The sequence below is a fragment of the Lutra lutra genome, chromosome 16 (genome assembly GCF_902655055.1).
Source record: "Lutra lutra chromosome 16, mLutLut1.2, whole genome shotgun sequence".
NCBI lineage: Eukaryota > Metazoa > Chordata > Mammalia > Carnivora > Mustelidae > Lutra > Lutra lutra.
Genome location: NC_062293.1, coordinates 5,519,127 through 5,545,786, shown reverse-complemented (window position 1 = coordinate 5,545,786; position 26,660 = coordinate 5,519,127). Strand labels below are relative to the sequence as shown.

The window sequence follows — 26,660 nt, the reverse complement described above, 5'->3', positions numbered from 1 at the left end:
TCATAGAACATACCCAGTGGAGCCAGGGTGTGGTCCCCATTCTGTCCTGCTTTGCTACAGGTTGCTCCTCTAGGTCCTGGCCTCCTGGCCTCTACCGCGCCCTCTGGCGGCGGGGTGCCCCAGAAGCAGCTTCAGCCCTGGGTACAGACGCTGACTCTGCTGCTGAGGCCTCCTCTTTAGGGGAAGCACTGGATGGCTCAAAGCCCACACCTTCTGGCCTGTCGAATGGTGCAGGAAGAGCACCGGCTCCCCTGGCCGAGCAGGGCTGGGGGAGATGGCAGCCGGCGCACGGGGACGGAGGCGGCCCCACCCCCGCCTCGGCACTCTGCCTTGCTTCTATCTCTTGTGGACCTTCTTCGTCCCCAAGGAGGCCGCCCGCACACGCAGCCCGGAGCCGGGGGCTGCTCGAGAGCAGAAACGAGCAGCTCTGCGAGGTGGCGCCGTGCGCTGCTCGTTGGTGAGGGCCGTGAGGAGGCCAGCCTGGGAATGGGTCTCATCACATCTCCCGGGGCCTCAGCCCTGCCGCAGCCTTGTGGCAACCAGACTGCAGCGGTCTCTCTTATGACTCCCAGGATGGGGGCACAGTTGGTCCCTGGGGCAGATGCAGAGGCCCCCGGAGGGGCCCCAGATCTCTCAGGACCCTTGCCAGGGGCCAGTCCTGCCGTGGGAATGTGGCACAGGGTAGGGGAGCCTGAGAGACAGGGCGGCAGAGGCAGGGCTGTCCAGGCGCCACATCCTGGGGACGAGAATAGGGGGCGTCACTCTAACCAGAACACCGCTCAACGCGAGCACCGCCTAGAACTTCAAGAAACACTCTGAGGGGACGCCTGGGTGGCTCAGTTGGTTAAGCAGCTGCCTTCGGCTCAGGTCATGATCCCGGCGTCCTGGGATCGAGTCCCACATCAGGCTCCTTGCTCGTCAGAGAGCCTGCTTCTCCCTCTGCCTCTGCCTGCCATTCTGTCTGCCTGTGCTCGCTCTCTCTCCCTCTCTCTCTCTGACAAATAAATAAATAAAATCTTAAAAAAAAAAAAAAAAAAAAAGAAACACTCTGAGGAGCTGAGGCCCTGAGGAGCAGGAACCGGAGCAAGAGCGGATGGTTCACAGGCCCTAGGAAGCAGGGTCTGGCTGCCTCGCTCGAGAACGCAGCTTCCAGGGGCAGGGGACGGCACAGCGGCCCGGGCGGCCACCAGAGGGCACTGTTCCGGCCGCTCCTGAATCATCGAGGTACTCCCTCCATGGCCAGTCTGTGCATCTGCACAGTGGCCGCCTGTCCAGCCTCTGGCATCCGAGTGGTGTGGCTACACGGTTGGCTTCCTTCCCCCCACCCTCCCTCAAGCCCGGACTCACTGGGGTTTTGTGCTCACTCTCAAAGGGCTCCATTGAGAGCGCACAGATGCGGGCTGGGGTCGGCTCCCGTCCTGCTCCAGGCACAGCCCCGGCTGCTGGGGTGGCACAACCAACCAAATGTCAAAGGGCCCTGCCAGCCACTGAGCTCCGGAGCCCGTCCCTGCTGGCCGGGGCCAGGCGTGCAGAGACGGCCCCAGCAAACACCAGCAAACACGCTTCAGAAAGACAGATCATCAGCAGGGTCCTCCCTCCTCCCGGGGCTGGGGAACACCAGGCACCAGGCACCCCCCCGCCCCCCAGGCAAGCAGGCTACTCTCAAGTCACCCCCAAGTTCTTTCCCAAGATGCCTCCCCAGAGGGCTGGATTTGTGGGTGGGCCGGCAGCTCCCCCACTATTCACTTTCTTTCTTGGAAGGGGCCAAAGGGTGGGACCAGCTGGGGAGTCGCCAGAGGAGGGGTTGGGGGGATGGGCCCAAAGTACTCCTGAGGGGAGGGAGGGGACCAAAGAGCTGGGAGCGCTGTGGGGCCCCCCCCCACTCTGCCGCTCAGGTGAAGCCACCCACAGGGCATCTCCGCCAGGGAACAAGAGAGCCGACCTTATTTATCACCTCCCAGCCCAGGCCCAGCCCACGATGGCTTAGCACACGCCCGCCAGGAGGGAGAGAGAGGAAGAGGAGGAACAGAAGAGGCGGCTCTCGCAGAGTCAGACCTCCCAGGGGCAGGGCAGCACGCGGGAGTCCCAGCCATCCCCCCAAGGTCCCAGCAGGGATTCCCTCGCCTGGGCAGGGGCGGAGGTGGCACTGCCTCCCTCACTTTGGTGGCCGCCCCGTGTAATTTGACACTTGGATCTCCAGGACGACCAACAACAGAAAAGCTGAGGCCGAGACAGCAGCTGGCTGTCACCAGCCAGGAGTTCCACACGCTCTGAGGAAGGCACCCAGCAGCGGGTCAGGAAAGAGGCATTCGAGAAGGAAGGAAGAGGTGGTGGCTGGGCTAAGGACAGGCCCAGGAGGCTGCTGGGCTCCCCGGGATCTGAGCTCCTAGGTGAGTGGTGCCAGCCACGGATGAGAGGGGTGGGGGGTGCGGGGCAGCCAGGGTCTTCTGAGAGCCACCGTCTACCTCGAACAGAGAGGCTCACGGGGGTGCAACATGGTCATGGTCTCCAGACAGCCTGTTTAAACGTGGGCTCTCCCTGCTACTGCTGGGAGTCCGGCACCGCAGGGACACGGGCCGAGGCTGCAGGTCTCTGCTCCAAGTGCTTTCCTCCCTGCTTGCTAAGCAGGCAGCGGGGCCCCGAGTGCCTGCTTACTCGGCAAGTTAGTTTAAGCCTGTTCTATTCAGGGGGCTTAAACTGGGGATTTGACTGTCCTGGCTCGGGAGAGGACAGCTGCCTGCCCACTGAGCCTCCCTTTTTCCCAGGATCAATGCAGAGCCCTGGGTGTGCCTGCTTTCTCCCGGGGGAGGTGGCTCGGGGCAGAGTCTGCCCCGCCAGTTCGTGCCCCCCCCCAGGATGTGGTGGGACCTGCAGCAGCTCTGCCCATCTGTGTCCCGCATCAGCGTGGCAGCCGCCACCTCTTGTGAGGGGCTTGGCCTGCTCACTGCCAGGTGTTCTCAGCTCAGAGTTAAACCCAGGTACTCCTCCCTGGGCCCAACTGGAATCCCGTGAGCTCCCAAACCTTCGTGAATGCTGCACCGGAAGCACGAGGGCCTGACTCTAAACCCAGGGTGGGTGGGAAGAGGGCAACGGTGGTGAGGCCGGTGGAGGACCCGCCTGGCATTTGGCCCTCTGCCGTGTCACTGGAATGCTGAGCCCAAAATGGCTCTTCCAGCAGCACCAGGAGCAGCTCCCTTGGGCAGGGCCCCATGAACCGAGGCTGCCTGTTCTTCCGGCCTCCCTGTCCCCACACTAGGGTTAAAGTCTCTCTTCCCCGCCCCCCAGATGTTTCCCCCAAAGCAAACAGGCTAGTATCTACTTAGAAAGAAAAACAACAATCCAGGGAAAAGTGGAAATCAAGGATCAGTCCAAGTGTTCTTGGCTCTTCAGGGGCTGTGGGACTTGGCCTGGGTTGGTGGCTGGGGAGACTGAAAGCCCCGCACCGATGGGCCAGGCATGGCAGAGAGGGGCCAAGTGCTGGTTCTGTGCTGGAGGCAGCGGGCAGGGCTGGGAAAGGGGAGGGCGCGGTGGTGAGCCTGGGGCTACCCCTGCCGGCTCAGATCTGTAAGGCAGGTGGGTGGGGAGCAGAGTCCCTGCAGCCGCAGGACATGGGGGTCGGGGTCCCCTGCACACAGGAGCTGAGCTGGAATAGGGGGGTGATGCCTAGCTCCTTGGTCTGGGGGTACCACCACCAGCAGCAGGAAAGCCTCCTCTAGTCCTGGAAAACCCACGAGGTTAGGGAAGCAGGACTGCTCTGGGTTCAAATGTCTACTCCCCACAGCAACCTGGAGCCAAGGCAGAAAAGGGCATCATCTGAAAGCTTGACGCAGTGCCCGGTGGACACCTCCGCCTTAGTGGTCAGGCCTCTGGACCCTGCAAATCTGCCCCAACCATGGGTTTGCCTCCTCAGGGCTGTTTCCCAAACAAGACAGGGCCCGGTGGGGCAAGAGTGGCTACAAGCCACCATGACAAAATGACAGTGGCGGGGGGTTATCAGTCCGCCACTTATCAGTCACGCCCAGGCTGGTCTGCTGCCTGCTCTCGTCCACAAAGGGCCTCTGGGGTTAGAGTATCGGTTTTGCCAGGAGGAAGCAGGGAAGCTTCAGTACCCAGTGGCAGCTGTCAAGCCTGCAGGACGCCTGCCTGCTCTGTCACAAGGTCCTCTGTGCCAGAAGATGCCACACAAAGGAACGTTTCCTGGTCCCTCCAGCTCTGCCAGCCTTCACCTCTGCCCGGCTCACTTCTCCCTCCATGAGCTGCCACTGCAGCCATGGCGCACCCTCCAACGGCTCCAAGAAGGGCCATGCAGGCAGCCAAGGCCGCTCTCCCTTCCTGGGGCCACGGGAACCGCTTGCTTTGGCTGTCTCCAACCAAGGCACTTCGGAGCACGGGGCTGGGACGTACTCTGATTTCCCTGGTTCGCTGGCAGGAAGCAGTTTGGGAAGGAGAGTGGATGACCTTCCTATCTTCTCGAGACAGACCAGAAAGATACACGCGATCATCGGTACCCGCTCTGGGCTTTCCTGTCTTCCTCCCTCCAAGCCTGTGAAAGTAAAAGGGACAAGCAGCAGCCAGCCTCAGAGCACCCACACTCCCCAGGTCACAGCAGGGAACACTTACAGACCGGGACACCCTACAGAGCAACGGCCGGGGAACAGACGGCATGGCCACCTGACGACGGCTGGTTATACTGGGCACCAGGCATGAGGCAGGCCCCAGCCTCGCTTTAAACAGCCCGCTGGGAAGAACGCCTGTGCCCGGCTGGAATGTGCCTCCTCCCTCTTAGGAGAACAAGGTCCCTCCAGCTCCCACGGTCCCCACTAAGGTTTATTCTGCTTGAGGCCAGGGTGGAAATGGCAGAACGTCAACTGAAAAAAAAAAAAAAGGGGAGGGGTTCCCTGTCAGCCCTTGGGGCATAACCTCAGGTGTCCAGTGGCCCCGTTCCCGATCACAGCCCAGACAGAATCAGGGAGCAGCCCGGGGCGAGACCCTAGGGGCTGGTACAGCTTGTCAACTCAGCTCATCAGAGGCCCTGGGCACAAAGGCACAATGCCATCCATGGCCACAGATACGGCCTCCCCGGGTGTGGACCGGCCTTCCTCCCAGAGCGGGGCGCAGGTCCCCTGGGTCGGACGCTGCAGCATCCTGACGTCACAACGCTTGGAAGATGGCTGACTTCAGAGCTGAAGCTTCTGACCAACGAAGCCCACCTTTCTGCACAGCAGAGTAGCCTTGGCCCAACCTGGGTCCTCCCTGCTCTGGAGATCACAGCCCTCAGACTGGCGGGTCTCCACGTTCCATCTTGTTCACAAGCGGAGGCTTCCCCCTCCACAACCCCTCCCCAGGTCTTTGGACCTGGAAACTCGAGTGAAAGCGCCGCCCTGGCCCAGCTGGCCTTCGCCCGCTTCCTTTTTCAAGGAGTCTCTGATGGCTACATTAGGCAATGCAGGCACAGGGCCAATCAGGCTGAAGGAGCCAAACCAAGGGGGGAGGAGACATGGTGCCCAAGTCCTGAGCCCTGTGCGAAGTCCCCCCGCCGCCCCGGGGCTTTGCTGGGCACCTCCGTTCCCTCCTCCAGGAATGAGACCAGCAGGCGGGCTGCTGCACTCCTGGGAACACAGGAACTGGGGATATCCAGAGAGGCCCCAGAATGAGGAGACCACCCTCCTGGTGCAAACCCACTTCCCTGGTCAGAGCAGGAGGGGCTGGGGCTTGTTCACTGTGACCAGAGGAGAGGGGCCCTATGCTTGGGGAGGAGTTTGGTGAACCAGAGGCAGACAGACAAGATCTGGCCTTTTGATGACGAGTCCCCTGTGGTTCTCAAAGAACAGGTGTGGCCCCAGCCTGGGGGTGAGGTGCCTGGATGAATGCAGTGCTCCAGACTCAGGAGTGCAGAATGGCGCTGGTCACGCAGGGCACACCTACTTCCAAAAGGCTCTGGGGCCCTGGTCTTTGCACCGGGCCTAGAGCATGGGCAGTGCCCTCAGCAGGCCGCATTGGGAGCTGACTTAACCTGCCAGCCAGAGGGCAGGCCGCCTAGGAAAGGCTTCCACGAGAGCCAGCATGGGGTAATAGGGGGCCCAGGCTCCCTTTCCTGCTGCGTAACCACAGAGGAACCACTTACTATCCCAGCTGTTCCCCGTACAGCAAGGGAAGCAGGGCTAGATGACCTGTGGCATTCTGGGATCCCGTGCCCTTTAGGACACTTGGAAACCGGGATCTTGATCTCCTTTGCAGAAACATGCTGACCCTGGGGTGGGGCATGAGAGAAGACATGAGGATCTAACTCCAGGAGCCTCCCACTTCCAATAGGAAACCCGTGACCCCTCGGCTGCCCGCTACCCTCAACGTCACTTACACCACAGCTCCTGGCTCCAGCCCACCACCTGCCTTCACCTCCCACAGCAGACATCCTGGGAATGCGGGACACAGATGAAGGTCCCCAGGTAGATACCCTATCTGACAGGATAAAAGGGGGTACGACTGCCCCCAAAGGCTTCCTCGATGCTCCTATGGTGGCCAAACCCCCTACCCGAGGGGAATCACATGTGTGGGGCCCCCATGTGTGCCAGGACCTGCGCTGGCCGCTGCTGTGCTCCCAGGAATCAATCTAACAGCCTCGAAAGATGGGCATCTCCTCTCACATAAAATGAGGAAAAGAAACAGATTCAGAGAGACAGAGACGCATCCATGTCACGGAAGCAGGAAGGAGTCAGATGGCATCAAAACAACATTCCCTATGGGGCAGCTGACCAAATGAGGACAGTTACCCTGTGGAAGAGGGGACATGGGAGACACCCGCCAGCTGCCATCCAGGTCCCGAAGGCCCACGAGGCAGAAGAGGGGTACAAGTGTCCTATGTGACCACAGGCGGGACCAGCAAGGTCAGGAGGAGGTCCCACCTTCCAATGATCAGCACTGTTCCAAGAGGGAAGAGGGCAGGCTGTCGTAGCAGGTGGGACCCCCCCCCTCCCACCCCATCTCACAAAGAGGGGCTCAGGCGAAGGCTGCAGGCCAGAAGGAGTGCACGGGGCCAGGAACAAGGTAGAGAGTTCAAGCAGAAGACCTTCAAGGCAGTTCTAAGACGGCTCTACTGTGACGGAAGTCCCAGCAGTGACCAGCTTCCAAGATTGCAGCCATCTCGGGAGAACCACCTGACCATAGCCCAGGACAAGGCAACAGTAATTAGATCCTCAGGTCTGGCATGAGCCCCTGACACCTGTTACCCTCTCTTGGATCAGAGCCGCCTTAGGTGAACAAGTTCAGGCTGGGTTGGCACAGGCTGTCCCTGGTCCATCTCTGAAGAGCTACTGGGTCCCTCATGTCCACTGAAGGGGAAAGACACTGAGATAGAGTGCGCTCCCACTCAGGCTCAGCCTGGACCTTGCCCTGCACCCTGCCGGGCACCCTTAGGAAAGGCTCTCAGTTAGGGGGCCAGAGGGATGAGTTGCCACATACCTGGGGCAGGGGTAGGGGCAGAGGGGACTCTCCTGGTTTGAGCCAGCAGGGGAGGGGCTGGTAAACCAGCACTGGGATGCCTGATCCCATCCTGAGAGGACCTCCTTGGGTAAACCTGCGAGGACACAGTGCCATCTCTTCCTCCTCAAAGAACACCTATGAGTAAAGAAACTGGGCTGGTGGGAGGGGCAGGGGGCCCCAAAGGGACTCGGACCATCTCCCCATTAGCTCTGACCTCGAGCTGACCCTAGCTAGAAGCCCCCATGTGCCTGCTCCACATATGACAGGACCAAGAGCTCCAGGCTGGAGTCCCAAAGTCCAGTCTCCCCGCTGAGAACCCAGGCAAGGCGCCTGAAGTCCTGAAGGACGCAGGGGTCACCGGGGAGCCATGCCAGCCCAAGCCTCCCCCCACCAGCAAAACCAGGAGTGGTGCCTGAGACAAAGGAATGTAACCGTGAAGTCACCCCACCTCGAAGTCGGGAGCCCTGGCCAACCGTGGCAAGCTGACAGACTGCTCCTATGTCTGGCTGAGCCCAGAAGCCCCCACGGCGGGGCCTCAGGCTGCCTGCCGTCACCAGCTTCTCCCACCACAGGTGGTATCGGCGGGGTGGGGGCTGAGGGCCATGGCCGGGTGCTGGGTGGAGGGCCCCAAAAGCTCCCTCCCTGCTCATGAGCCACAGGGGTGCAGGGGTGAGACCTGACTAACTCGTTCTGCGGGCTGCAGGTGGGTGGGGACTCGCTGCTCAGCACTCCGGCCAGGCACCCGCAGGAGCCCGGCGCACCATGGCAGTTGCCAGCTTCGTGCAGGAGATGCGCTCCATGGGTGAGAGGCTACTGCTCAAGCTACAGAGGCTACCCCAGGCCGAGCCCGTGGAGATCGTGGCCTTCTCGGTCATCCTCCTTTTCACAGGTAAGCTGGGGCTCTCGCTTTCTCCCCAGTATCCCCGGCTGTTCCTGGCATCCAGGTGAGACCTTGGTGCTGGCCAGAGGGCTGGCTAGGTGTCCCCCAGACAGAGGAGGGGAAGCGGATGTCCTTGGGGGAGAGCCAAGGGACTGCCCTAATCCTCGACAAGCTGCTCCGGCGATGGGGTGGTGCTGGAACCTGGGCCCAGAGGCAGCCCCGCATCGCGACGCGGGATGGAGGGAGCGAAACTGTGGGCAGCAGAGGCGGCACGATAGGGAGGTCGGGCCCAGTGGCTGGCAAGGGGACCCCCGACACCTCTCACCAGACTATCTTTGGGCAAAGAGCCGGCCACCTCCGGAGGGGTTTCTTTGGAAGTCGGGTGTGTGTTCTCGCTCTCTGAGAGCCCTCTGCTTCTGTCTCCTCCTCCCAGCTACCGTGCTGCTGCTGCTGCTGACAGCCTGCTGCTGCTGCTGCTGCCCTGAGCGCAGAGGCAGGAAGGTCCAAGTGCGGCCCATGACCCCACCGTGAGAGACGAAGATGAGGACGAGACGCTGGAGAGGAGGCTGCCGAAGCCATGATCCCAGGTGCCACCTGGCCCTGTGGCCCGCAGGCCACCAGACCGTGATCCCGTGGCCCCAGCTCCGGCCCTGCCCAGGAACCCGCCACCTGCAGCCTCATCAAGGAAACAAGCGCTGGTACAGCCCCCAAACTCTGACCTGCCGGTGAATCCTGGGGCGCCGAGGACGAGTCAACTGTTTCAAACACTGAGTAAACGTGAACTGGAACTTTCCCAATCTGCACTTTTTAACAAAACACAGAAGCAGGGTCCCCATACTCGGACGGAGAACAGCCCGCACCTGTGGGGAGCTGGCCCTCGGGGCCTCCACGCCAAAGAGGGGCTTTGTGCACTAGCTACTGGATCCCGAGCTTCCCACCAGAGGGGCGGCGTCAGTATTCTGCTCCAGTATTTGCCCGTTTCTCTCCCAGTAAAAGCTTTCTGGTTATGTGTTTCTGCAGCATCAGACTCCCTGGCCTGGGCACTGTGCTTCTGAAGGGCAATGCGCCAGGATCCCAGGGGTGTGGCCGGTGACTGTCCTTTCCCGGCCTCCGCATTCCCGGTGCCCGTGAAAGCTGGAAAAACACACAGGCAGGCAGGAATGCCACGCGAGAGGGAGCCAGGGGAAGGGCGAGGGTGAAAGTCCCATCGGCACCAGCGCTGCTGAGCTCCGGCTCCAGATGCCCCCGCTGCCGTGACGGCGTAGCGCCTGCCCGGGTGCTGGGCTCAGGAATGCCGCCCCACGGCTTCTGCCGCCAGTTACTGTAGCCTGCACACCCCACGCCAGTGGGCTCAGGCCACCGGGTCTTCCCACACTTCTGGAGTCAGAGAAAAGAGGTCAGGCCCCCACTGTGGTCCATAACCTGCATCCCGACCCCTCAGTCCTCCCCCCATCGTGTGCCGGGCTGTCCAGGTGCCAATCCTCACGCCGCCACTCCCCGGCTGCGTGAATGCCCATTAGTGATTCGACCTCCCCACGCCACATTTCCTGCCCTCAGAGACTCTGCTAACCCCGGCAGCTGCCCTCTGGGCTGAGCTCGTGAGGAGAAAGGAGATGACCTACAGCAAGCACTCGGAACAGTGCTGGGCATGTGGAGGGATGAGCCATCGTCACCATCCGCCCGCCCCTCTAAGCAAGAGCAACGTGGACCCGTTTTAAAGACTGGCCCCGCCACAATGTACCACCACTGTCTCCCTCCCTTCAGTTTACTTTCTCTTCCACAGAACAGCCCAGGTAGAGCTACCAACCCAGGAATGAGGGTTGGGGGGAACCAAAAAGCTCTCCATGGTATCTCTCCCTCCATCCCCACTGGTCCCCCAGAGCCACTGGGGTAGCCCTGTCTACCTAGAAAACAGAATGGATCAGGGACGCCAGGCCCTGCTCCCCGCTCCCCTCCATCTCCAGCTGGCAGGCAGGTGTGAGAAACTCTGGCTGGTTTCACTTCCTGGTGTCCACTGACTTGTCTGACGGGTTTGGTTTAGGTTGAAGACCCAGAGAGGAAGTCCTTCCACACAAAAGAAATTCAAGAACCAAGCTGTACCCACCCCACAAGAACAGGATTCAGAATAACAGTGGTAACAAGGAGGATGGTGAAGGCCTCGGGTGATGATCAGGTTGGCTAAACTTCCCTGAGGGCTTATGTGTGCTCGGCCACTGCCTAAAGCATTTTTTTTGAAATGCATTTTATTTGAGAGAGAGAGGGAGAGCACAGAGAATGAGAGGGAGAAGCATTCTCTCCGCTGAGCAGAGAGCTTGATGTGAGGACCCCGAGATCATGACCTGTGCTGAAGGCAGATGCTTAACTGACGGAGCCACCCAGGCACCCCAAGCCTAAAGCATTCTGATACAGGTGATTCTGTGTGATCACAGCAGCCTCAGTGCCATGGGTACCATTATTATCCCTATTTAAGAGATGACAAAGTTGAGCCTTAGCGACATTAGGTCACTCTCCTAAATTCAACCAGCTAAAAATGGCAGAGTCAGCTGCTGGGCCCAGCCCACCCAACTGCAGAAGGAACCCTGGCTCACCACTACTCACCACACCCAGGCCCTGAGGCCTCCCAGCTGCAGTATGGATGAGGCTCCCATCCCATTATCCTCCATCAACCAATCTTAGCTCCCACACCCCAAACTGTCTTAAAATCACCTCCCTGAGTGGGTGGAGCCCAAGAGGTAGAGCTAGGGTGGGGCCCAATTAGGTCTCCCTCCCAGAAGGAAAACAGGGCAGGTGGGAGGGCCCCAAGAGCTGGAGGGGCCCCAGGAAGGACAACAGTGGGGCAGTCCAGTCCCCTTGTGACTCTCCCTTAAGCAAGTTCCCATCGGTACTGAAGAACGGCCCTTCCTGAGGCAGCAGAGGCTGCACCTCCTTGCTAGCAGAGTCTGGCTCCGTGGTCTGGCTGCCAAGAGGTGGGGACCACGGGCCGTTTCTCTGGCATTCTCCTCCTCCTAACTGCGGAGCCCAAGTAAGATGCCATCCCGGCACTGCTGGGAAGACTGACTCCTCCCCACTTGGCAGCAAACTGGCCCACGCCGAGCCCCACCACTAAAGGCTCCCCACGGCGCTCCTGGGTGGGCTTTGGTCCCACTCAGCTCAAGTCAGCTTGGCTCCAGCGCGAGGGCGGCCCCACACACTCCCAGCACAGGGCTTCTCTGAAAGAGGCAGTTAGAGGAAGCAGCAAGACCCCCCATTGTGGGAAAGGACAAACAGAGGTGCAGCAACAGTGGCCACGGAAGGGGGGGCCAGCAGGCTGTCTGCGCCCCGAAGGGCATCTGGCCATCAGTCTCCATTCCTGCCACCAGGCCCCCTGGAACGAGCCACCCCCAAGTCTGCCTGCGTGCACCACTGCACGGACTTCCCAGCCAGCCTCGTCAGGTCTCCCGACTCTGGCCTCATCTCCACAGGAGCCTCTCACTTCCTCCAAAGGTCCACACTTAAGATCCGTGCATTTTCCCAGCTATTAGGACTTACCAAAAACCACCATAGAGCCACGGGCGCAAGAAATCTCATTAGCAAAACCTGGCAGAGAGCACATAACTCTTTCTCCTAAATCTGTCTTCTTCTCAAGCATTAAGTTCAAGAGCAATCTACAGTAAAAATCTTCACGACATGGTTGCTCGTGGGTAACACAACTTCCAGACCAAAGAACTAAGAACAAAATAATTTTGTTCTCAAAAGTAGTTTCCTCACTGTCCTCAGGACCGGCTGCCTGCCATGAAACACTGTGCCCTAGTCCTTCCGTGGTCTTCATGCCTCAACCTAACCTCACGCCTTACCGGGGATCCCCTCAGCCCCCAGGCCAGGCTACACCACACACACCAACAGCATTCTCCACCTCTTCCCTTCATGTTCCCTTCATGAGAATCATTTCTGTAGAATTTTCTGGTCAGGGTTGGCAATTAATTTAAAAAGTCGGTTCAAGACCCTTTTGTGTACACGACCCAAAGACTCCCCCCACATCTCGTTTTAAATGGAAGCACACACGTGCACAATTCCTTGGCCAGTCTTTCTGCCGTAGGGCCAAGGCCTTTCCTCCAAGTGTGGGGTTTGCTGGCCAGAGAGTTCCTACATTGGCTCTTTGCTAACTGTGGTAACTATAAAGCAGAACAAGAACTTAAAGACATCCACAAAGAAATCAACATGTGAAATCCTGGATTTTTGCAAAATGTTTCCAGTTGTCTTGCCACATCTGTTTTCAAAGACATACTGAGTGATTCCAAAGTCATTCCAAAGTAGTCACAGGTGCTTATAAGAACTCCCCCCACCCCGCCCCTACCCCCTTGAGGGGCAGCACAGAGCGGCGCTTAGCCTGCAGCCGACCCCCACAGCTGGGTTTAAACACGACCCCCCCCCCGGGGTTACTTCTCAGATGGATGACCTTGGGTAAGTTGCTTCACTCTGGTGCCTGCTCTCCAGCTGCAGAACTGGGGTTTCGGGGATTCCTGTTGCTCCACACTTTTATGTAACATTAAGTGTGATTATGTCATTACGATAACAAGGACAAGTGCCACAGACAGGTTTGGGAGCAAACAGCTGACCCCCGATAAGTATCCAGCTCCACCGACGGAGGAAGTAGGCCGCTGTGCTAGAGACCAGCCTGCTGGCTGGGAGCATTCAGCAGCCAAGGGCACGCGTCGTAGGTTTTACGGAGGGAAACTCGAAACATCAGGTGAGCCCAGGACAGTTAAGAAGGACTTCACTGAACTCGATCATGCACCTCCTCCAACCCAGGCTGCACGTTAGCATTGCCCTGCCCGTTTTATAGAGCACGAGGCTCCTCTGACTGCTCAGGGACTGAGCTAAGTGATTCCAGGCAGGGCCCAGATGATTCTAATGAGCAGGGCTGAGGACCAGCACGACAGAGTGGAATTCCGGGTGGGCAGGGCCTGCCTCCCTTGGTTCACAATGGACATGAAGTACCTAGTGTGGTTCCTGGCCACACCGGGCACTTGAATCCTAACTTGTAAGGAATAAATGGTGGTCTCTAGGTTTCCATTTCTGCTTCCTCGCTGCCCTATCACACCAGTGGGTATGAACCGACCACGTGAAGCAGCTGAGAGGCCAGCAAAGGCACTGGGAGAAGGTAGCCTCCGCAGGACTCTGGGGCCTCAGTGGTGATAAACACCTCCACAAAGAAACTCGCTCAAGGAGGCGCCAGCCAGCCAGGGCTAGTTAACCATTCACCAGGCCCCCAGCACCGCAGGAAGAGAGCAGCCCAGGTGCGGCTCCAGCCCGGGGCTTCCTGCGCTCTGGCTGGGACCTCCCAGTCCACAGGCTGGCAGCCAGACAGAGGAGAGGCAGGACCCAGCCACAGGCGAGGCGGACAGGTGGCCTGAGGCAAGGGTCCCGGATCCAGTGTCCTTCCCCGCCTCACCCCAAGCCTGAGTTCTCTCGGCAAGGACGCCTGAGCAGCCCCCACAACGACATCACAAAAAGGACAGAACGCAGCTGCAGGGGTAAGTATGAAAGGCAGAAGGGGAAGGCAGTTGCTGGGCAACAGGTCCTAGCCCACCTTTGTCTGCTCCTGTGACAGCGGTGAGGTCCGGTCAGGGCCACTTGGCCATGCCAACACCTTTTCCTCCCAACAGCTGCAGCTTTGAGTCAGGGTGTGGCTCGGGCCCCCAAAGTGTGGGGCCTGCAGGATTACCCTGACCGGCCCGCCCGTAGGACTCGGGAGTGTTACCAGCAGAATCAGGTAGTGACTCCTTCCTTCTTGCCGCTACTCCCCTCAACTGGCCACCGGCCCGCAGCCTGCCCGTCTGAGCTGCTTCAAGACTACCTCGTTGTTTCCAGCTGCCTCCCAGGGAGCTACCTACCTAGGCCTCAGCTGGAGTCAGTCCACTCCTCGACTCCAGTGCTTCTCTCTCAGAATGCTTCCCAAATGTTTGGCAGTGGAGGCAGGGAAAACAGCAAGGATCTGTAGTGGTGTGTTTTAGATTCGAGCCGAGTCGATCTCAGGGATGGGACAGCTCCTGTTCACACCAGGGCGTCAAGCCCGAGGTCCCTGTAGAGGTGGGCCAGCTGCTCTGAGACTGCTCCAGAGGATCAAGTTGGGGGTGGACAGCAGCGCCTGCGACAGGGCCTTGGAGAGGCCCCGGCACTCAGGGCCTCCATCCCCTCTCTTCCAGGTTCACGTGGGCAAACTGACAAACCGGAAGCTCATGTGGAATGATGATTTCTGGCAGAATCCGTGGGACCAGGGGGGCCTGGCAGTGATCATCTTATTCAACACCGTAATCCTATTTCTCATCGTGTTTGCCATCGTGTTTGGTTTGCTCCCTCCACTGGGGAAGGTCAGCCGCTGTGAAGAGTCATGACCTGACTTTCTGAGGGCCAAGAAGGGCCCCACCTGTCAACTCTCAAAACACCATGGACCTTTTCTTCAAAGCCCTTTTAAGAGTCTGCAAATTATACATACGTGTTAGTGTAATTAACTAATTAACAAATGTGATTATCTGATAAGTGCCTGTCTTCCCCGCTGAACCCACTCTCTGCTCACCACTGTAACCCCATTCCCAACGTGCCGGGCGTGCAGTCCATTTCAAACAATATTTGCTGGATGAATAAATGAATGAACGAATAAATGACCAAACAAATGAATAGTCAGGAGGACTGTCGGCTCCCCCAGACCACAGTCCCCAGACAACAGCACCCAGTACAGCTGTGGCCCAAACACTAGGCTGTTCTATCTCAGACAAGGTACAGAAGCCTCAAAGATGGAAGTTGTTTCAACCTAATGATCGTTCTTTTTAACGCTCAAAGATGGAGAGCACCGCCCCGGAGTGAACAAATGCTTGTCACGGCCACGGCTCAGAGAACACAGCTGCACATGGAGGAGAGAGGAGCACCGCTGGATGCCCGGCCTTGACCTCATCCATACTGACCTGAGTGTCTCTGCCACTGGTCCCAGAGACGCCCAGGTATCCCTCACAGGGTCCCACAGCTCCCACGCACCCCAGACCGCCCTGCAACGCCATCTTTGTAGACGCGCCTGCCTCTGCCAAAGCCACCACACGGGCCTGGCCCTGGCTGCCAGGTGCCCTCCCTTAGCAAACAGCTGCTTCCACTATACCGCAAACCGGGACTATTCTTAGAAAAAGAGCAAATATTGGTGGGGAATAGGCGATACACCATTTACGCCATAAAGAAACATTTCTTTTTTTACCCAAAGAGCAATTTCACATTCAGCCACAACGGCGGTTTTTTCCACCCCAGGCAGTCCTGGAATCTGGAACCCTCAAATGTAGCACACGAGATAGGAGAGATGAGGCTGCACGTGGTGCAGCAGGAGGCCCATTGATGCCGAGACCCCCAGAAGCACAGAGAGGCCCCAGCTCCTCAGCAGGACGCAGGAGAAATGAAGGCAGGGGCCCCTAGCAGGATCTGTCCTGTTGCTGGGTGGCCACAGCCCAGAGGGATATGGCAGAGCTAACCCTTTAGATGGTCCCCCAGGGCCTCAGACTCATCCCAGAAAAGAACCTGGCAGGGTTATTTCCAGCAGAAGGGACCCTGACAATTAGCAAGGACATGCGGCCCTCTCATTATCAGCCTTTTGCTCCAGGAGCCTGAGAGGGCCTAATTTAACAACGCCCAGTACTAGTGCCTGAAAAGGGCTCGGGTCAAGACGGCTCTGGGCAAGGGTGCCAAGCACCTCTGCTGGGCATGGCTGGGCCATACAGACCAGACCAGAGACTCAGTCTCAGAGGAGCCACCAAATCATCAGTGAGTAGGACGGGGTGGGAATCAAAACACATGGCCCAAATAAGTACCTCAGTTTCTAGAGGAGCGCTCCAAACATCCGCTTGTCTGTACCGGTCTGTCTACTTACTCTGCTCCAGACTTCAAAAATTCCAGTTGTGCAAAACCCAAGATGGTACGTGTATATGCAAGGCTCGTGTCACTAAAACTCGGGAGACCCAGGCTTGGCGGTGTCGGTCTACTGTGAGCTTGGAGACCGTGACCTCTCTGGGCATCAGCCTATTCATCTCTAAGTCTGAAGCAATCACTTCTGCCTCATCGACCTCACCCTGTTGTTCAATGGGGTCTGCCAAGGTGAGTTTTTTAGACCAAAGGGCCACATGCATGCAAAATGCTCCCAGCTTGTCCAGAATCATCCAGGCTGTCCCTTGTGTCCTGAACCTGTCCTGCCACAACCTGCCTGCTACTGAGCAGCCATCAGGCTCTTTCAAGCCTCTGCCACCAGCACATACAGATAAAATAGAGAAGTGGATTCCAAGTGGGCGGGCTGGTGTTACACGAGAAAAGCTGACTTCTCTCCAAGCTTATTATTCACCTGCAAGAGATAAGGTAGGTCACGCGGCTCTTTTTGAGTCCAGGATAAAAGTGATTCCTACTCAGCTGAAGCCAGTGGTCCGGCTCAGTGTCAAGTGACGACCACAACGTGACTCTTGACAGGTCACCTATGGGAGCAGCTACTCCAGAAGTGGGTGGAGTCGGGTAGATGGACAACCACCAAAATACTGAATGTCTTCACACTGCTAGTTTCTGGGGCCTTCCTGGCGAGGATACTGACATCCAGGCTGCCTGATGGGAAACGCTCCACGCAGGAGCCTTTGGCAGGGAGCGCGCCCTGGTCGCCCAACAGCTATCCTACATCAGCTGGTTAACTGGCAGGTGCTGGCGGAGGAAATACCTCACTAACACAGTGCTGCACGTGTGAAATAAGTCACTCACCCCAGTTCTTCACAGAAGGTCACCAGGGCATCAAAGGCCAGGATAGCAGCTTTATCAGATGCTTTGTTCCCTCTCTTTTCCTGGAGACAAGAAAAGCCCCCTTAGCAAAAGTCTGGTATAGTTCAATTACCTTGCAGCCTAAACGATGATGAGGGACAAAAATACCAAATGACAGCAAGCAAGCCATTTATAAAATGGTGTCCCCAAACCATGCATCAGAATCACCTGGATAACTTTATTTTTTTACTTTTAAATTTAGTTTATTTTTTTGGTGGACAGGAAAGCAAGGTTTGTTGGGTGATAGCAAAATGATAGTACAAAGCTCCCAGGGAGGGCGGGGACCTGAAGGGGTTGCCTTATTTTATATTTTAAAGATTTTTTTTTTTCCCAAGCACATCCACACCCAACAAGGGGCTTGAACTCACAACCCCAAGCTCAAGGGATACCTGCTGTACTGACTGAACCAGTCAGACATCCCCCACATGGATAACTTTCTAACATTTGGTGTTTTGGTTTTTTTTTTTTAAAGATTTTATTTATTTATTTGACAGAGAGGAAATCACAACAGGCAGAGAGGCAGGCAGAGAGAGAGGAGGAAGCAGGCTCCCTGCTGAGCAGAAAGCCCGACGCGGGGCTTGAACCCAGGACCTGGGATCATGACCTGAGCCGAAGGCAGCGGCTTAACCCACTGAGCCACCCAGGCGCCCCCACATGGATAACTTTCAAAAAGTGAGCTGGGGTCCATACCCAGACTACTGAATTGAACTTTCTAGAACAAGAGCTTTGGGAGTTTATTTTCAAAAGCTACTCAGGTGATTCTCATGCCAAAACCCCAACATGGGGCTCAAACTTACAACCTTGAGATCAAGAGTCCTCCACCAACTAAGCCAGCCAGGTCCCCTAATATCATATGGCTAATTTATTTTTTTTTATTTTTTTTTTTTTTAAAGATTTTATTTATTTATTTGACAGAGAGAGATCACAAGTAGACGGAGAGGCAGGCAGAGAGAGAGAGAGAGGGAAGCAGGCTTCTTGCTGAGCAGAGAGCCCGATGTGGGACTCGATCCCAGGACCCTGAGATCATGACCTGAGCCGAAGGCAGCGGCTTAACCCACTGAGCCACCCAGGCGCCCCCATATGGCTAATTTAATAGTAAATATACGTGCCAGCGTCTTTAGATTTGCAGGAACACACGTACCTCTGTGTTTACAGGATACATATTACAATATGAGGAGTGATTTCTTCTGAGTGCTGGGATTATGCATTATTTGCCTTTTTGTACATGTCTTTGTCAAAGTTTCAAAAAATTGTGAAATATTTAAAAATACAGAAAAAGAAACAACAAATGTTGGCGAGGATGTGGAGAAAGGGGAAGCCTCTTACAATGCTGGTGGGAATGCAAGCTGGTACAGCCACTCTGGAAAACAGTGTGGAGGTTTCTCAAGACGTTAAAAAACAGCTACCCTACGACCCAGCAATTGCACTACTAGGTACTTACCCCAAAGATACAGATGTAGTGAAAAGAAGGGGCACACGTACCCCAATGTTCACAGCAACAATGTCCACAACAGCCAAACTATAGAAGGAGCCGAGATGCCCTTCAACAGATGAATGGATAAAGAAGATGTGGTCCACATACACAATGGAATATTACTCAGCCATCAACAAGGATGAATGCCCACCATTTACATTGGTGTGGATGAACTGGAGGGGATTATGCTAAGTGAATCAGTCAAGCAGAGAAAGACAATTACCATATGGTTTCACTCACATGTAAAACATAAGCAACAAAACAGAGGACCATAAGGGAAGGGAGGGAAATCTGAAGGAGGGAATCAGAGAGAGAGATGAACCATGAGAGCCTATGGACCCTGGGAAACAAACTGAGGGTTTCAGAGGTGGGGGGTGGGAAGTAACAGGGTGATGGGTATTAAGGAGGGCACGTGCTGGGATGAGCACTGGCTGTTAAACGTAACTAATGAATCACTGAGCACTACATCAAAAACTAATGCTGTACTATAAGGTGGCTGAGCAAAATAAAAATACAGAAAACAATACAGAAAAGGAATAAAAATATAACGGACACTGATACCTGAGATCTCATCTACTGACCTCCTGCTTCTGGAAGGTGAATGAATCAATCATCCCCAACTCCTAAACACACATAAATACACCTTCTCTCTCTCCCCTCATTCTGCCAATCTGTTTATATCACAATTTCTTCTGAAATCGTAATTCAGCTTATGGTGAGGAAACAGCAGCAACATCATTCACGGCTAAACCAGGTGGCTACTTTTTTACATTTCTTATGATCACATATCCTTTCTTGTACAACTTTGTTCTCCCAAAATTAATAGCTTTTCTTTTTTTTTTTTTCACTTAAATTTTAGTGTATTTCAGGGGCGCCTGGGTGGCTTAGTGGGTTGAGCCTCTGCCTTCAGCTCAGGTCATGGTCTCAGGGTCCTGGGATCGAGCCCCACATCGGGCTCTCTATTCTGTGGGGAGCCTGCTTCCTCCTCTCTCTGTCTCTGCTTCTCTGCCTACTTGTGATCTCTCTGTCAAATAAAAAAATAAAATCTTTTAAAAAAAATTTTAGTGTATTACTACTTCACCCCCAAATGCTGTGATATAATGAAAAATTGATGTCAACAGGGGCCAAACATGGCAGGTTCCACTTATATTTTTAGAAACCTCCCCCTGGAGCCTTCTGTCCCCCTTGTTCAACTTGAACTGCCCCTCCCTGGGCCTGGCACACAACTGAGACGAACCTTCTATGGCGCCCAGGACATTCCTTTGCCTGACTCAGGTCAGATCTCTATCTTCCCCTTACTGATTACTACCTCCCTCACGGGGGACATACTTTAGTAGCTTCTCCACAGGAGGGAGTTTCTTGATATCTTGCGTCTGAAAATGTCTTTTTTTTTTTTTTTAAAGATTTTTTTTTTATTTATTATCTTGACAGAGAGAGATCACAAGTAGAGAGGCAGGCAGAGAGAGAGAGAGGATGAAGCAGGCTTCATGCTGAGCAGAGAGCCCGATGCGGGGCTCGATCCCAGGACCCTGGGATCATGACCTGAGCCGAAGGCAGAGGCCCAACCCACTGAGCCACCCAGGCGCCCCTGAAAATGTCTTTTTTTAAACCAGAAAGTTTAATTATGTTCAGAAAAAACTGAGTAAATAACTTTCTCTGAAAAACCGTACTGACTCTCTGTAGACTGAAATTATTTGGAGGGAGGGGGCTGGTAAGTTAAACTGCCCTATTTTTTTTTTAAAGATTTTATTTATTTGACAAACAGAGATCACAAGTAGGCAGAGGCAGGCAGAGAGAGAAGGGGGGAAGCAGGCTCCCCACTGAGCAGAGAGGCTGATGCGGGGCTCGATCCCAGGACCCTGAGACCGTGACCTGAGCCGAAGGCAGAGGCTCAACCCCACTGAGCCACCCGGGTGCCCCAAACTGCCCTATTTTCTATTCTGAAAATCGTAAAAAGTGCCCCCTCCTGTGATTAGAGACACACGTGCCCCAAATGGCTGAGAATCAATATGAGAAAGACAAAAGCTGCAAAGCTAAGCATGCAACAGGGTCTAAGAGAGTCTCAGAAATACCCCAGTGGTTGGAATGTCTGGCTGGAATCTGAACTTCTTTTGAGTCATCTCTGTCTTTTGCTCCATGTCTACGGAGGCACACGAACTGAAATTTCCCTTTCTGTCCAGACGCTTCTCTGCACAGCTCACCCACTTCCCGTAAGCCGGACTCCCAACGCTGTCTGTGGCTCTCGGGAAATCTCCCCGGATGGTGCCCGTTGCTTCTCCATCAAAGCAAGCAAAAGCATTTCTGAGGACACCTTCCGATCTGTGTCACTTAGCTTTTCGCCAAACACAGTGAGAATCACGGTGAAATCTATGGGCCCGGAGGCTCATTCATCACAGAGCATCCAGATACACACCAGCTGGACTCCTCCCCGGGGAGGCAAGCATATCACGCAATCTTCCTTGTCAGTGAAACCCTCTCTGTTCTGACCCATCGTGCTGAAAGCCTCCTTGAATTCCTGACTCTGTGACCGGCCAAACAAGGGGAAAACACTGGATGTTGAGCACTGGGGATGCTTCTTGGTAGTCCTGATCTTTGCTCTTCACTGGACATGGCGATTAAACCCCTGCACAGCTGGGAGAACATGAGCACTTCGGTCTACCGCCCCACCGCTGCCAGCAACACCCTTCCTGTAAAGCCTGTAAAGACCAACACTTCCAACATCCAACCTCTGCTTAGCAAACCGGAAGCTGTAAATGTCTTTAAACCGCCTCAAACTTAACTGGCTGGCTGGGTTGGAAATTCTACATTGGAAACGGTTTATCTAGAATTGGAAGGCACTGCTTTATTGTTTCTCCTTTCTGATATTATGACGGAGAAAACCGGTGCTGTTCTGGCTCCCAGCCCTCCACATACCACCCCTCTGGAGGCTCTGGATCTTCTCTGTCTCACGTGTCTTCCTGATAAGCCTAGCTCGAGCTCTTATAACCCACTGTGTAAGTTTTAAATAAATATACTATACCTCATCACCTTACCAAAATCTGTTGTCTAATTTAGATTTCAGATAAAAGGGATCAGTTTTAAAAAAAAGGTGCAGGGGAATCAGTTAATAGGTGCCCTTCATTCCTGGCAAATACCAGGTCCACACAAGGCCCCTTCCTTCCCCATCCCAACTTGTACTCACGTCCCCCACCCGTTCGAAAACACCATTAAGCATTTACTATATTCCGGGCACTGCTCTGGCCGTCACAGTTCCATAGGAAACAAGAGGTCCCTGCTCTCATGGAACTTACATTTCAACAGAGCAGACAAGGAATAAGCAAACCTCTAATGTCACACATTAATAAACATGATTTCTTTTTCAAAAAGCAAGAGAAGAGCCCTTGGGTGCTCAGTTATGCCTACCAGCCCCATGGTGAGCACGTGCTGTAATTTTATCACTGCTCATGGCCAAGTGTTTAGTTGTTCCAGTGTCAGTCCCCGTGACCAATTTTACCACACAGGCCCTCCAACACATGAGCTTTTATTCCAGGTGATTCGGTCCCAGAAATACAGTATCTGGGGCAAAGGGTACCTGTATATTAAAGCATAATGGAGGGAGCCTGGATGGCTCAGTAGGTTGAGCATCTGACTCTTAATCTCAGGGTCCTGGGATCAAGCCCTGCACTCAGCACACAGTCTCCTTATCCCTCTCTCTCTGCCCCTCCCCAAGCTCTCACTCTCTCTTAAATATCTTTTTTTTTTTTTTAAGATTTTTAAAATGTATTTATTTGACAGAGAGAGAGAAATGGTGAGAGAGGGAACACAAGCAGGGGGAGTGGGAGAGGGAGAAGCAGGCTTCCCACTAAGCAGGGAGCCCAATTCGGGGCTTGATCTCAAGACCCTGGGATCAGGACCTGAGCCGGAAGCAGATGCTTAACGACTGAACCACCCAAGCACCCCTCAAATATCTTAAAAAAAATAAAAATATAAAGCACAATAGATATTGCTAGAACGCTTCCCCGCAAAAAGACTGCAACTATTCCAGGCAAAGTGCAGGCCCTCTCCTGCGTGTGCTCACTAGCCACGAGTGTTAGAGCCTTTTGGTGCGTGTGTCGTGTGTCATTCTGCTGTAATTTGCACTCACCTGATTACCACTGAATTTGAAAAGTCTTTGACGTGCCGTCTGAACGAGCTTTTCTGGGAACTTGCTTTCAGGTACTTTGCTTTTTCCTGTCAGTTGTCGAAATCTCTCCATGTACCCTCAACTTCAACCTCTGGTTTGCCTTCTGCATAACCAGTTTTCCAGATTTGCTGTTTATATGCTGGCTTTGTTTATGGTATCTTTTGCTGACTACATTCTTTTCATGGGTTCAGGATTTTAGAAGTTCAAGAACTTGGGGCTGCCACCCGAAGAGGAAACCATCTTTAAAAGGATTTTACAGGGGCGCCTGGGTGGCTCAGTGGGTTAAAGCCTCTGCTTTTGGTTCAGGTCATGATCCCAGGGTCCTGGCATCGAGCCCCACATCGGGCTCTCTGCTCAGCAGGGAGCCTGCTTCCCCCTCTCTCTCTCTGTCTGCCTCTCTGCCTACTTGTGATCTCTGTCAAATAAATAAATAAAATCTTTAAAAAAATAAAAAAATAAAAGGATTTTACACTACCTTGGAAGGAACCCTCCACCCTACCCATATGACAGATGACAAACACCTGATTGGGTGACAGGCCCAGGGAGGATTAATCAGATTAAAACAGCCCAACAACAAGCCTATAAAAACCCCTAGATTTAGAAACTCCAGCTGCGACCCTCTTGGGTCCCCTCCCTCCCTGGGAGCTTTGTACTATCACTTTGCTATCACTCAATAAACCTTGTTTCGCTGCTCTCCTCCCCCCAAAAAAGTTCAAGAACTTTAATTCAAATACTTATTTTTTTAAAAAGATAGCTTTCGGGGGCGCCTGGGTGGCTCAGTGGGTTAAGCCTCTGCCTTCAGCTCAGGTCATGATCTCAGGGTCGGGCTCCTTGCTCGGCAGGGAGCCTGCTTCTCCCTCTGTCTCTGCCTGACACTCTGTCTGCCTGTGCGCCCACGCGCGCTCTAACAAATAAATAAAATCTTTAAAAAAAAAAAAAAAAAGATAGCTTTCTGAATTTCTGATTTGCATTACAAAACTATTTCAAGCCCTAGGTTATACACTGGAATCAAATGTCTTGCAAGACACTGTTTTTCACATGTAGGTCCTCAATCTGTCTTCTATATATAAAGCGCCAAATGGGGTACTTTCATCTTATTCCAGAAGGATGCCCGCACCACCTCTCAGACACTCCCTTCATTTTCCATTAAATGGAAGGTTTGGCTTCATCCATATTAAACTCTCATACGATCTGGGCCTTATTTCTAATTCCCTTGTCTGGGCCACTGCTTATTGCTGTAGTACGAGGATTTGGGTACGGCAACACCCCAGCACATTCTGACACCGGGTCGAGCTCGTGCTCTTCACCATTCTTTCCGCTCAGACTTTTTCTGGCTGTTCTTGGGCACTTATTCGTTCACGTAAGTCCTAAGATTCCACTTCCTGGGAGAGGGCTTTTGGGATTTCAGCCGGAACTTCATTTATATTAACTCTGAGGTGAACTGACAGTTTTACGTCTTCCCACTCAGTTTTTGTACCTACTCAGAGCTTGTTTTCTTTCCACAAGATATTCATTTTCTTGATCTAAATCAGTAGTTCTCATGCCTGGCTGCATGTTAAAACCAACTGGGGAGAATTTTTGTGTTTTTTTTTTTTTTTTACGTCTCTTTAAAGGCAGTAACGTTTATGTCTAGATATTCTATAAGTTTTATTCTTAAATATTTTTTTCATTTCCATTCCTAGGTATTCATGGTCATGTGGAGAAAAGTAAGGCTTTTTAAAACATTTCCCTCATAGGTGCCTGGGCGGCTCGGTCAGTTGGGTGTCTGCCTTCGGCTCGGGTCGTGGTCTCAGGGTCCTGGGATCGAGCCCCACATCAGGCTCTCTGCTCAGCAGGGAGCCTGCTTCCTCACCCTCTCTCTGCCTGTCTTTCTGCCTACTTGTGATCTCTGTCAAATGAATAAATAAGATCTTTAAAAAAATAAAAATTAAAACTAAATAAGAAATAAAATATTTCCCTTATATTCAGCCACCTTACCAGGTTTTCTTATGAATGCCAACAGATTTCCAGTAGAGTCTGGGGTTTTCTGGGCAGACATTTGTTGACATTTCTACCTTGTTTTCTATTCTTTCTGTCCTTCTGGGTTTATATATTTTTTTGTCCTTTTAATGTCATTTTGGTAAAGATCAGATGTAAGTACTTGTGTACAATATTTCTCTATTTAGCATTATTTCTTATATGGAAAAGTCTGCATGTATCCATTTACAACTTCACAAATTACGCTTTGGGGGACTTTATCCATGTTGGTTAATGTAGATTTACTGTGTCATTTTTAACTGGTTTAGACCATTCCACTGTGTGACTAACCCACTGTTTACTTATCCAATACCCTACACGCAAAGAGTTCATTATGACCGAGCTACAGCAAACATCTCCGTGCATCTCCATACACATGACAACTTGTTTATCTATAAGGGGAAATACCGAATCACAGAGCCCCAGCACCTTTCCATTCCTTGTCTCTCTTCAAAGCAGTCATACCAGGTCATGTTTCTGACACCACCTTGAGTTCCCCTTTCCCCACATCCTCACCAACAGTGACTGTAAACATGTTGTATACTGTTGCCAGTATGACCTGTATGAAGTGACAGCTCATGACCTCCTCTACATTTCTCTGATTCCCAAGGGAGGCTGAGCAACTCGTCATAGCTTTATTAGATATGCTGGTTCCCTCTTCTGTGAAATTCATACTTCTTGCTCTGCAGCTGTCTGCCTTTTATAGACTGACCTGCCGGAGTTAGTTCTCTACGTATGCAGTCAATCATGTATATTGCAAATACCTTCCCCAGCAATGGCTCATTTCTCCATCTTGTTTACGGTGTCTTCTGTCATACGGAAATTTTTAGTTTGAATTTAGTCAAATAGATCATGCCTTCCTTCGTAGTTTCCACTTTTAAAATCTTGACATGCTCTTTTCTTTGTCAAGGAAACAAAATATTTTTCTTCAATATTACTTTTTTGAGGTTTTTACTCCACCTATAATTCACATGTGTATGGTACAGGAGGCAGGTATCTGACTTTATCTTTTTCCAGCACCAATTATTCAACACTGCACCCTTTTCCTGTTGATTTATAATGTCACCTATCAAAAATCTAGTTCATTTACATACTTGGGTCTATTTCTAGGCTCTCTGCAAAGCAAGTACAACCAGTTTTAAAAAAAAAAGGCTGAAAACAAAACAAAGAACTTTCAACAATATGGGAAAATGCTTATGTAACAAAGCTAATTAAAACAAGGCAGGATTGGGGGGCGCCTGGGTGGCTCAGTGGGTTAAGCCTCTGCCTTTGGCTCAGGTCATGGTGTCAGGTCCTGGGATCAAGCCCCGCATCGGGCTCTCTGCTCAGCAAGGAGCCTGCTTCCCTTCCTCTCTCTCTCTGCCTGCCTCTCTGCCTGCCTCTCTGCCTACTTGTGATCTCTGTCTGTCAAATAAATAAATAAAATCTTTAAACAACAACAACAACAAAAAAACAACAACAAAAAAAAAAACAAGGCAGGATTGGGACTCCTGGATGGCTCAGTTGGTTGAGTGTCTGACTCTCAATTTTGGCTCAGGTCATGATCTCAGGGTTGTGGAGCCTGCTTAAGATTCTCTCTCCATCTCTCTCTCCATCCAAACAAAACAAAACCGAAAAAACCACAAGGCAGGATTGATCTTGGCTATGTAAAATAAAAGGCCTACAAGAGATCGCACTAAGACACACCAAATGTAAGGGAAAGAGTCTAACCTTGTGGCTGCAAGCTCCATATTCACCAGCATACCATTTCCCCCACCGCTATACCTCCTAGCCCTAGGAGCACCCCTGTAGCTTACAGGAGCTCCATCTGGGTTCAGAAATAAGATGTGTGAAACTGGAGA

At 53.5% G+C, this 26,660-nt stretch overlaps 2 protein-coding genes and 1 pseudogene across 10 annotated transcripts in view; 1 reads left to right on the top strand and 2 right to left on the bottom strand.

The window, feature by feature from the left end:
* The window catches only part of RECQL5 (RecQ like helicase 5), a 37,479-nt gene that overhangs the window by 4,758 nt on the left and 6,061 nt on the right, over positions 1-26,660 (bottom strand). For 3 of the 4 annotated variants that reach the window (XM_047706571.1, XM_047706574.1, XM_047706572.1), the window contains one exon: positions 17,111-17,190. In XM_047706571.1, the coding sequence (XP_047562527.1) occupies positions 17,111-17,190 (80 nt within the window). Of the gene's footprint in view, positions 1-4,544; positions 4,869-17,110; positions 17,191-26,660 lie in introns of those variants that run through there. The other variant, XM_047706575.1, reaches the window with a different exon arrangement.
* Positions 1,071-10,661, top strand: SMIM5 (small integral membrane protein 5). 6 transcript variants are annotated; one of them, XR_007123301.1, is made up of 4 exons: positions 1,643-2,390; positions 8,183-8,368; positions 8,793-9,755; positions 10,401-10,661. XR_007123301.1 is itself a non-coding variant. In XM_047706576.1 (3 exons), the coding sequence occupies exons 2-3, from the start codon at positions 8,242-8,244 to the stop codon at positions 8,888-8,890; spliced, it is 225 nt and encodes a 74-aa protein (XP_047562532.1). In that variant the 5' UTR covers positions 1,643-2,390; positions 8,183-8,241; the 3' UTR covers positions 8,891-10,661. The 6 variants fall into 6 exon arrangements, 1 of the variants encoding a protein (XP_047562532.1); XR_007123300.1 differs by having other exon boundaries at positions 8,793-10,152; XR_007123297.1 differs by lacking the exons at positions 8,793-9,755; positions 10,401-10,661 and adding an exon at positions 6,238-6,446 and having other exon boundaries at positions 1,071-2,390; positions 8,183-8,236.
* LOC125086935 (myosin regulatory light polypeptide 9-like) lies at positions 20,586-26,549 on the bottom strand (annotated as a pseudogene).